The 10,687-nt window shown below is 53.0% G+C and overlaps 1 protein-coding gene across 1 annotated transcript in view; it reads left to right on the top strand.

The window, feature by feature from the left end:
* FKBP10 (FK506 binding protein 10) overlaps window positions 1-9,901 on the top strand; it is an 18,199-nt gene extending 8,298 nt beyond the window's left edge. Inside the window, exons 3-10 of the mRNA XM_006032772.3 lie at window positions 1,336-1,525; window positions 1,791-1,936; window positions 2,940-3,129; window positions 4,705-4,850; window positions 5,348-5,537; window positions 5,956-6,098; window positions 6,310-6,473; window positions 7,885-9,901. Of these exons, the coding sequence (XP_006032834.1) occupies window positions 1,336-1,525; window positions 1,791-1,936; window positions 2,940-3,129; window positions 4,705-4,850; window positions 5,348-5,537; window positions 5,956-6,098; window positions 6,310-6,473; window positions 7,885-8,070 (1,355 nt within the window). The 3' untranslated portion in view covers window positions 8,071-9,901. The remainder of the gene's footprint in view (window positions 1-1,335; window positions 1,526-1,790; window positions 1,937-2,939; window positions 3,130-4,704; window positions 4,851-5,347; window positions 5,538-5,955; window positions 6,099-6,309; window positions 6,474-7,884) is intronic.
* The last annotated feature ends 786 nt before the right edge of the window (window positions 9,902-10,687 follow it).

Here is a 10,687-nt window from a genome sequence, read left to right as displayed (position 1 = left end):
GCCGGGTCCCTCCGCCCCACTTCCCTTCGGGGGATCAGCTGTTGCTACCCCCGCTGCTGTTCCCTCTGTTGCTGCTGCTGCTGCTTCCTCCTCTGCCTCGGGTCAGTAAGTTAGTTAGTTAAGGGGGCACACGTGCGTGCGGGGCACACGTGTGCCTGGATCCTCTCCTTCCCGCTGCTGGTTCCCGAGTGCCAGTTCCCCCAAGGTGAGTTTATAATAATGAGTATAACACCCAAAAGAGGATGGGAGGAGCAATTCCAAGGTCTCAGCCAATAAAGAACACATGAAAAAAAGAGCAACAGGCTGGTGGAAGCATCTAGCCCAGGTACTCCAGGATTCCTTGTCCCAGAGCGCAGCCCATACATGGCTTAGGCTGGAGAGGCCTAGGGGCTCTTGCAATGGGAAATAATTTTGAAGATGTTTTATCTCATCCCTCAGCCACACAAGGCCATTACAGACCCACAAGCAGGACAGACAGGAGCATCATGTCTAGGCAGAATTCACTGAGGATATGAATGATTCGCTTCCTCTTTTTCTCTCGGCACATCCAGTTGGATGCAAGTTTTTCATAGATGCCAAACATCTGCTACATTCACCTCAAAAGGTAGATGCATTTTGGTGCCAAACAAAGCTGTCTCACCTTATGTTGGGTATGACTAAGCCTAATAAACATTCAGAACCTGACATGAAAGGTGCTAGAAAAGGGCTAATTGCTGTTTATTCCCTACTGGTAAATCATCATCAGCATATTGAATAGTAGATCACTGTTTTGCTGTGATGTGGCACATATTCCTTGAAATGCAAAAAACAGCAGAAAAAGAAGGTGAGGGATCCAGTAGGAGTGATTCTGTACTCACCAGGACTGCACAGGTTCCCCATACAGGCACTCTCTGTTCCACTTGGATGGAGGTGGGTGGAGGAGGGGGTTGCTGCAGTTGGTTCAGTTGCAGAGAAAATCCAGATGTTTTGTGCGTCCATCACCTGATGTACGCTAGTCAAGGTCATTCCTTGTTAAAGTCCAAGTGATCCTACTTGAGATCTGAACCTGGGCAACCTCCAGCACTGAATGGTTCAGTTTCCAGGTCCCAGTTGCTCTTTTCAAAGTTGAAATAGAGATTCCCTGAGTCTACTCTAGACCAGGCAACAGTGGGGGACAGAGACCTTCCTTCTCCCACTTGTGCGGTGACGATAGGAAAAGCGTGTATCCAACAGTAGCTGAGGGCAGGGATCCTGGGTGTGGGTGTCCTGGCTCTGCAAACAAGCCCTACCAGTCACTGTGGGGCAAGGTCCCATGTCCCACTGGGCTGACCCATTCTCCTCTGTCATTCCCCGCAGCCGGGCTGATTCCTCCTGACACCACCTTGTATTTCGATGTCATCATGCTGGACATCTGGAATAAAGATGACAAGCTGCAGATCGACACCTTGTACAAGCCAGAGCATTGTAACCGCACCGTGGAAGACTCAGACTTTGTGCGGTACCACTACAATGGCACTCTCCTGGATGGCACCCCTTTTGACTCCAGGTACAGGACACCAGGCTAGGATGGTGCTGGGGAACAGTGGTGGTGAACTGCCGGCTGCCTGCCTTGAAGATCAACCTGCGTCAGTGCGGGAAGCAGGTGGCTCCAGGGGCCAAACTTTCTCACACCAATATCCATCACTCTCAATTAACTCTGTGGCCCCTTGTGCTTGGGACACCTGTGCTGAACTAGTAGGGTTGTGGGGGGCTGCCTATCCCCCAGGGCCCTTCTTCGTCTTGTCTCTTTCCTGTTCTCTCCCCTTTTCCAGCTATGGCAAGGAAGGCACATACGACACCTACGTGGGAACGGGCTGGCTGATCAAAGGCATGGACCAGGGCCTGCTGGGGATGTGTGCTGGGGAAAAGAGGAGGATCACCATCCCCCCATTCCTGGCCTATGGGGAGAAGGGCTATGGTGAGTGGGAAGTCATCCCTTGACCCATGTGGCAGAGCCCCCTGCCAGCTCCACTGAGCATCACAAGGAGAGAATTGCAGGCACTAGTGCCCTGCTAGTACATGGTGCAGCCACCAAGATGTCCTTTCTGGAGCAGCCAGGCTGGGGGCTGTTGGCCTGACAGAAATGGGCAGGAGAGGGACAGGTCCCATCAATCACAGCAGGTACCAATCCATCCCTGCTTCCAGCATGTCCCAATAGAAAGGTCTGATGAGGTTGAGATGAGGCTCCCAGCCTGAGTCAGGCAAGTGAGAGCATTACATAGGCCCAGCCTGGGGATCACCAGGACAGAGGTACCACTGAGAAGAGAACAGAGAAATGGACTGAGGACTGGAGGGGACTCAAGGAGTCAGTAATAGGTGGGGAAGCCCTGCAGAGGCTCTTGCCTCAGATCTTGGGTAGACTTTTGGTGCTGCCCATTGTGACATAAGCTGTAGGGAAGATTGGTGTTGACACCAGAGCTGACATCAAGTCTGACCCTTTACCTGGGACAGAGCTCACTGCCTCCTGAATTTAGGCAGGCAGAAAGAACAGGCCCAGGCCAGCAACCAGGGCCTGAGCTACCTGAAGGCAAGGGAAGTGGGTAAATGGGATCCTTCTCAATAGTATTATTCCATCCTGTCTATTGATAGCACTGCCTGTGTGGTGGTGCTCAGGGAGCCCAGCCCAGTGCCCATAGAAGGTGCACAACACAAATGTGGCCACCTGTTGCCACCAGCATGACGCCGTGGCATATTCAGAGCTCTAGTCCCAGCGTGCTGTGCTGTATCACAAGCTGAACAGAAAGAGCGAGCACTGCACATCAGGGGACCCCCTTCTGTACAGAACATGAGGAGTAGCTACCTGTATGCAGCCACCTAGCAGGCTGCAGCTCTGTCCGAGGCCCCTACCTGGTTCCATCCCTTCAGTTTTCCTGGGGACTAGTTCTGTGTGAGGCTGAGACTCTTGGCTAATCCCCTACCAGGCACAGTGATCCCACCCCAGGCCTCATTGGTGTTCGATGTGCTGCTAGTGGACCTGCACAATCCGAAGGATGGTATCGCCCTGGAGCACCTGGAGGTGCCAGAGTCCTGCAGGCGCAAGACTGTGACTGGGGACTTCATCCGCTATCACTATAATGGCACTCTGATGGATGGGACCCTCTTTGACTCCAGGTACTGGGTAGGGGGCAACAGGGTATCCACACCAGCATGCTTTGTGTCTGGGACCCCTTGTACTGTCTCTGTGCTGTGGCCAGCTCAACAGAGGTTCTTGCCACATGGCTCCTGGAATCCTTTGCACTGGTCTCAAGGGCAACCAGCATAGTGGCTTCTTGGCTCTCCCTGCTTTCTGGGGAAGAAGTGGCTGGTTGGATCCTCTTGGGTAACAGAAAATTCAGACTGAGAATGGAGCAGGTGCTTGACCCCCATTATAGTCAGCCCCAAGCTAAAGGGAGCACTGACCTCAGGGGTCAGGATCTCAGCCAACAAACATGGTACCACTGGGTGCTCTGACTGCCCAGCACAGTGGGAGTCTCTCACCAGCTCTTGAAGCTGGTTCATCCAAGTGTTGTGCTGCACACAGCATCCTCACCAGACTGGCCCTGTATGCGGGCTCTGCCATGCAGATACAGTCTGTGGCCCTGATCCAGCCACAGAGCCAGCATGGGGCCACATGTAGCATATGAGGCCAGGGTCAATGTATGCTGCTGGCAGTGTGTGGAGTCCATCCGAGACCTGCAGACTGAATCTTTGATCCCCCTGTTTTACATGGTCACCAGCTGTTTCCAAAGGGAACTCTGCACCTCCTTCCTTCCCAGAGACATGCAGGTGTGTGGGGGGCCCTTAGTCTTGGTTGCTGTGGGCCAGGTACTGCTGAAGAATGGAGGGGTCAGGTACCCTCCCACCTCCCATCTCAATGAGTCATGGCTAGTATTCCCCATTCACATTGGACATGTCTACACAAGATGTTTACTGTGCAGTAGACTAAATAGCTGCACAGTAAACATCTCAGCATCTACATGTACATCCCCATTAGGCTGAAGTAAACTAATTTACTCTACAGCAGGATAGTACTTGGAAATACAAGTACTATCCTGCTGTGGAGTAAAAAAACCCCTCAGCAGCACACATGTAGACACTGCCCCAGCTGGCTAGGGTACAAAGGTGCTTCAGTGCAGGAGTTACCTGCTGGCCAGCCCCATGCTGAAGCACCCTTGTGCCCTACCAGCTCCTCCGCAGCACATTGAGCCAGGGGGAGCAGGCCCCAGTTGGCAGGCTGACCCCTCAGCTCCCCTGCCAGCTGGGGCTGCTCCAACCTGGCTCAACATGCTGCAATCCCAGGCATGTGTTCAAACGGCATGTTTGGGAGCAATAAACTCCAGAGTTTATTGCGCATGTAGAGATACCTAGTGAGAATGTAGAGGTAGGTGTTTAGGACTGGCTGGAGTCTGCCCTCCCATGGCCATGAGATTGGGACATTTCTAAATGTGGATCATTCACCTACAGGGGGCATGAGAGGCCCCTTGACTTTTTAGCCCTTATAAATGGATTCAAATTCAGAGCACAGCCCTGCACCACTGTGTGGCCAGACAGACACATTCTGAAGTGGAGAGGCCCTGAGCTTGATTAGGGTCCTGGCAGGTCAAAAGCACTGGCAGAGCTTGAGGAATAGGGATGTGGGTTGGGGTCAGGGAAAATAAGTGTGGGTCTGGATACTCCTGTGACCTGAAGCTGCTGTTCTTGCTGCAGTTACTCCCGTAACCACACCTACGACACCTACATCGGGAAGGGCTACATCATCCCTGGCATGGACCAGGGCCTGCAGGGTGTCTGCGTTGGAGAGAAGAGGAGGATCATCATCCCCCCACACCTGGCATATGGGGAGAATGGAGCAGGTAGGGAGGGGGCCCCCTGGGGCAGGAGAATGCCAGGACTGGGGAAGGGTCAATGTGTGACCCCCCCCTCCTTGTTGCCTGGACCCCACACATCCCCTCACCAGTCCCACTATCTCTGAGAGCAGAGCAGGAACTTGCACCCTGGGGCCAGTTGGAGGAGTGAAGAACCAAGCTGGGTGATGCCCTGGAGAAGAAGTGAGGGGCTTGCTGTACCCTCCATTGTCAGGATCTGAGGCAGCACAAAGGGACCACAAAGTGAAATGGAGCAGAGGGGAACTCTGATGGGGAGATGGAGGGGAATGCATTTCCCCACGGGAGAGGAGGGAGGCCTCGCACTGGGACTCCTAGAAGAACTCTGGTGAGCAGGATATTAGAAAGCAATCCTGCCCTGTTCCCTGGGGGCAGAGCTATGAGAAACTTCCCACAGCCCCAACCTTGTTGGTCCTCCTGAGTACTTCCCCCAGCTCTTCATGAGCCTCCTTGCACTTCTCCTCCAGGTGACAAGATCCCTGGCTCAGCTGTCCTTGTATTTGACATCCATGTCATCGACTTCCACAACCCCGAAGACCCAGTGGAGATTGAGACCCTCTTCCGGCCTGAGGACTGCAATGTCACAAGCCAGGACAGGGACTTCATCCGCTACCACTACAACTGTTCCCTGATGGATGGCACCAAGCTCTTCTCTTCGTGAGTTACCTCTCTCACAGGCTCCAGGGGACACCCCAAGGGCAGCCTGAACCACTCTCTCTTTGCAGTCCCCCTTTTGTTTCCAAACTGCAGCCACCTGAGCTGCTGCTGGGGGATCATGCCGACTGCCATGGCACCAATGACAGTAGGCTTGTTAGCTCTACCCAGCTAAGCAGGATGGGGTTGGGTGAGGATCTGGACGGACATCCACAAGTTGCACAGGAGGTGGCAGCAGGACTGGAGGGTTCTGAGGGTATCATTCCTTTAGATTCGGGTAAAACCTGGCAGACAGAAACAGCGCTTATTCAGCTCACCAGTACAAGAGAGGCCTTTACAACCAGGAAGCAGATCCCTGCACACAGAGATGTTTATAGGTTGGATTGGGTCTGAGGCCTGATGTTTTCATTGTCTCCTGCAGCCATGACTATGACAGCCCTCAGGAAGTGACCCTGGGAGCCAACAAAGTGATTGAAGGGCTGAACAGAGGCCTCCTGAATATGTGTGTAGGGGAGAAGCGAGTGATCATCATACCCCCACACCTGGGACACGGAGAAAATGGAGGTGAGGGGCATTGTGGGGGGGGAAAGAGGGAAGGGGCACAGGCCTGTGAACTGGGATCTTATTGTAGCAAGCTAGGGTCTTACCTGGCCCCTGTGACCTGTGATGTCCTGGCTGACCCCTACCCAGTGTAAAACTCAGAAGCTTATTCTTATACTTCCTGTCCCGGTGGGCAGAGAATCAGACTCCACGACATGTGCCTTTTACCTTTCAGCCCGGGGGGTGCCAGGCAGTGCTGTGCTCCGGTTTGAAGTGGAGCTGATGTCCCGGGAGGACGGAGTCCCAGAAGGCTACCTATTTATCTGGCATGAGGACCCACCAGAGAACCTGTATGAGGAAATGGACTTGAACAAGGATGGTGAAATCCTACCTGAGGAGGTACAGGGGGGGAAAAAAGGGGGCAGGGGAAGGCCACCCCAGAGGGACCTGGGGATGTTGGAGTCCATTTAGCTCTGACTCAGAGTTGAGGCTTTCCAAAGGGGGGGACAGAATGAGGCTGCAAAGGTACCCAGTTGGTATTCAGTACCTACTTTTGGTCCTCAGCACTGTTGCAAAGTGACAGTGTTTGTTGGGGCTGATAGGTGTGAAGCTGGTAGCAAAAGGGGTCTGTCGCAAGTCAGCCCAGCAAGCCTGCCAGCCAAACACAAAAGCCACAACCTGGAAAGGGTTGTGGACTCCAAGATAAACATGAGTCGGCAGTGTGACGAAGCCATCAAAAAAGCCAATGGCACTTTATCGTGCATCAACAGATGCATGACAAATAGGTCCAAGGAGGTGATACTTCCCCTCTATCGGGTGCTGGTCAGACCGCAGTTGGAGTACTGCGTGCAATTCTGGGCGCCGCACTTCAAGAGGGATGCGGATAACCTGGAGAGGGTCCAGAGAAGGGCCACTCGTATGGTTAAGGGCCTACAGACCAAGCCTTACGAGGAGAGACTAGAGAAACTGGATCTATTCAGCCTCTGCAAGAGAAGGTTGAGAGGCGACCTTGTGGCTGCCTATAAGTTCATCACGGGGGCACAGAAGGGAATTGGTGAGGATTTATTCACCAAGGTGCCCCCGGGGGTTACAAGAAATAATGGCCACAAGCTAGCAGAGAGCAGATTTAGATTGGACATTAGGAAGAACTTCTTCACAGTTCGAGTGGCCAGGGTCTGGAACGGGCTCCCAAGGGAGGTGGTGCTCTCCCCTACCCTGGGGGTCTTCAAGAGGAGGTTAGATGAGTATCTAGCTGGGGTCATCTAGACCCAGCACTCTTTCCTGCTTATGCAGGGGGTCGGACTCGATGATCTATTGAGGTCCCTTCTGACCCTAACATCTATGAATCTATGAATTATGTGCCATGTAGCAAGGCACTTGTGCCACCAGGCATGCCAGGGAAGTCACAGCCCGGGCCAGGAAGGACAACAGCTTGGATTGTGCCTGGCTGCAGCCTGGAAAGGCAGGGGGCTGCAAGTCCCTGCCAGTCTGCCCTGCCCTGCCCCAAAAGCCTGCAGCTCTAATTTGTATTTGCAAAGCCTCCAGGTAGGCTTTGAAGACAGAACCAACAAGTGCATTGGAGCCCAGGGGACCAGGAGAGCAAAACTCCTGTGTGCTAGCTGTACCAACAGTAGTGTGCAAAGCCCAGATCTGCCCGGCCATTGCTCTCCACCCCAGAGCTGGCTGCATGAGAACTTAACCGCACTCCGCCACTTGGAGCTTGCTAAGACCCCTTTGTGCCCAGGGGCAGAGGACAAGACCAAAGTGATAGTCACAACATAGCAAATTGTTCTCACCTCTCCCTGTGCAGTTCATCACCTTCATCAAGACCCAGATAGCAGACGGAAAGGGCCGTCTCATGCCTAGCTCAGAACCGGAGAAAGTCATCGCTGACATGTTTCAGAACCAGGACCGGAATCAGGATGGGAAAATTACTGCTGACGAACTGAAGCTGAAGACAGATGAGGATCAGGAGAGAGTCCACGAGGAGCTCTGAGGGGCAGCTGGTGCCTCTGCTTCTGCCAACAGAGACAGAACCTCCTTCCCCTCTCCCCTTGGCGCAGGCTGCTTCCCCTCCCAACCAAGCCTGCATCCAGGCAAGCCAGCCCAGGAAGTGCGGGTCCAGACCCTCTGCAGATCAAGGTTCTCTCTGGGCATTTGTAATTTTTTTTTTACTATTTAAGCGAGTTTTATTTGAGGAGTCTCAAACAGACCAGCAGAGGGAACACACACATGCATGCATGAGGAATATATACATTAAGTAAGCAACCAGAGGTTTCCACATTTTCCGGTTCTTTATTCCTTCACAGTACCAACAGGCTAGGTCCAGCCACAACCTCTCCTCTAGGCTCTCCCCCACAGCCTATGCCCTAGGCTGCAGGAGAGCTATGGGGCAGCTCATCCCTGCCCCCTGCTTCCCCACAGCTCTTGCATCCTCTTGCTTTCAGGCCCAACCCAGGCCTTTTCTTTCCTTTTAGTGAGTGACTCTCCCTAGCTTTGCAGTCTCTGCTTGTCCCCTCTGAAGCCAGAGAAAAGCCCTTCCAGCCTGCTGTGCTAGGGCGGGGTGTCTCCAGGGCCCTACCTCTGTCAGGCTGGAGGGGAGAGGCCACATTCTCAGTGCTTGTGGCCACAGACTAGTTCTATGCCCAGAAATAGTGCTGGCTGCATCTCAGCATCCCACTACTTGTCTTAGTGCCACACATCCTCACTTCAGGTCCCTCTGGGGACAAGCAGTGGTGCTGGGACTCTTTGAACTTGGTAGCATCCCCCAGCTACTTCAGCTACCCCAATTTCAGAGCCAGGAGCTCCCATGCAGTCAAGTTGCAAGCTAGACTGTGACGTTATTACCCAAGGGCCCCCTCAGGCTAGCCCTGAGGACTTTTCACTACCACTCACCTAAGCTGTCTGATTCCTCCAGTGACACTGCTTGCATGCTTCAAATTGCTGATCAGGGTATTCACTGCCAAGTGGGAAAGGCACTTACCAGCTTGCCTACTGGTTGTAGAGCATTGGCCAGTCAGAAGCTGCTTAGGAGTCCCAGTGCAGGGGGCCAGATGGAGACATATGCAAAACAGTCCCTTTGCTTCAGCTTCAGCTGGATTCTTCTCGCAGCACAAATCTAGTAGTCACTCCCTGCTGTGCAGCACCTTTCCATTTCCTCCATAGCATAGTAACTTAGGGATTCGCCTCTGGCTGCAGCTTAGATTGTATGAAAAAGAAAAGCCAAGGCCATGATTTTCCAAACTGGTGTGTTCTGGGGCAGGGAGGGGGGAGGTTGGTTTTGGATGAGCAACTGGAGACCATAAAGGGACCTGGTTTTTTTTTGGTTTTTTTTCTGTGGGCAGATATTTGGCATTTCCAGAAAGTCGGGGATCTTTAAGGGGGTCTTACAATGGGCCCCTGAAATCACTAGTCATCAGGGCCCAAACTCTTATCCCTGGACTCCTCCCTAGAAGCGGGCTGATTTTTCAATCCATCTGAGCTTGCAGACAAATCCAAATGATGCCAAGAACTGAGATTCTTCAGCCCCCTGGGAAATCCACCAACTTCTATTTAGCTGCTCAATAGGATTCAGGAGCCCCAATGTGAGGCTCCCTGGTTTGCAAACAGTAGCCAGCCCCTCTCCCTTGCCTTTGCATCAGTTAAAAGGTTTGCAAACAAAGACTGTTGGGAGAGTCTTTGTGCCACCTGCTGGGCAAAGATCATGTATTTGATCTTTTATTAGAAGTGCAAGCTCTATCCAAGATTAAAATAAAGTCCTCAATAGCAAGGTTTACTTTGCACCCAATAAAAGGATTCCATCTGGTTTCCAACACATCCGCTTGCTGTCCTGTTATTTTGGAGTGAAGTGTGGTTTGCACTTGTCTGGCTAGGGAGATGAAGAGAAACCACCTATCCATCCTAGCATTGGCTCTAGCAATGGGGGAAGTTCTGGAGATCTGGCTGGATAGACCTGCAGGCCAAGCTTCTGGCATCTGCAGTGCTGGCTGGGAAATGAATTCATCTGCACTGGGGGAATCACTGTGCTTTTGCTGCTTTTCCCAGCTCCAAAAGGAGGAGACTGCTTGGTTTTTAAGATGTCAGTGGATCTCTCTCTCAGCTGCACACGTCAGCCTGGTTTTTGTGTGGGTCATCTCGCTGCCCACTCCTCCCCACCACACACAGCTGCCCCTGTAGTCCCTTGGGACAGCTAACTGGTACCTGCAGTTGCAGGGTTGCAGCTGTTGTAGTGTGGAAAGACGCTGGTCACCAGCAGTGAAATGGGAGGGGCCTGCTCACAAGTTCTGACTGCCCTGTGCAAGTTTCTTTGCATCATCCAGCTGACACCACCAGGACAGGACAGGGGGTGAGGCACAGCAGAGAGGTGCTCCAGTCCTTCAATGCTTCTGTTGCTATGGCAGTGTTGCTGCAAGTGACTGCAGCTGGAACACAGCCGCAACTTTGCAGGGGCTTTTACCCATGGTGCAGAGGCACCATGGTTTAGGGAGTCAGGAGGCACAGCTGTCCTCTTCAGCTCTGCCACAGGCTTCTTGAGACATCAGCCAAAGCACTTGATGCCCTCTGCCTTGGCTTCCCAGCTCAGAAATGGGAATAACCAGCATTCCCGCCCGTGC

Source organism: Alligator sinensis, unplaced genomic scaffold (assembly GCF_000455745.1).
Source record: "Alligator sinensis unplaced genomic scaffold, ASM45574v1 scaffold1377_1, whole genome shotgun sequence".
NCBI lineage: Eukaryota > Metazoa > Chordata > Crocodylia > Alligatoridae > Alligator > Alligator sinensis.
Note: the sequence above shows the minus strand (reverse complement) of the source record. Positions and strands in the feature narration are given on the sequence as shown.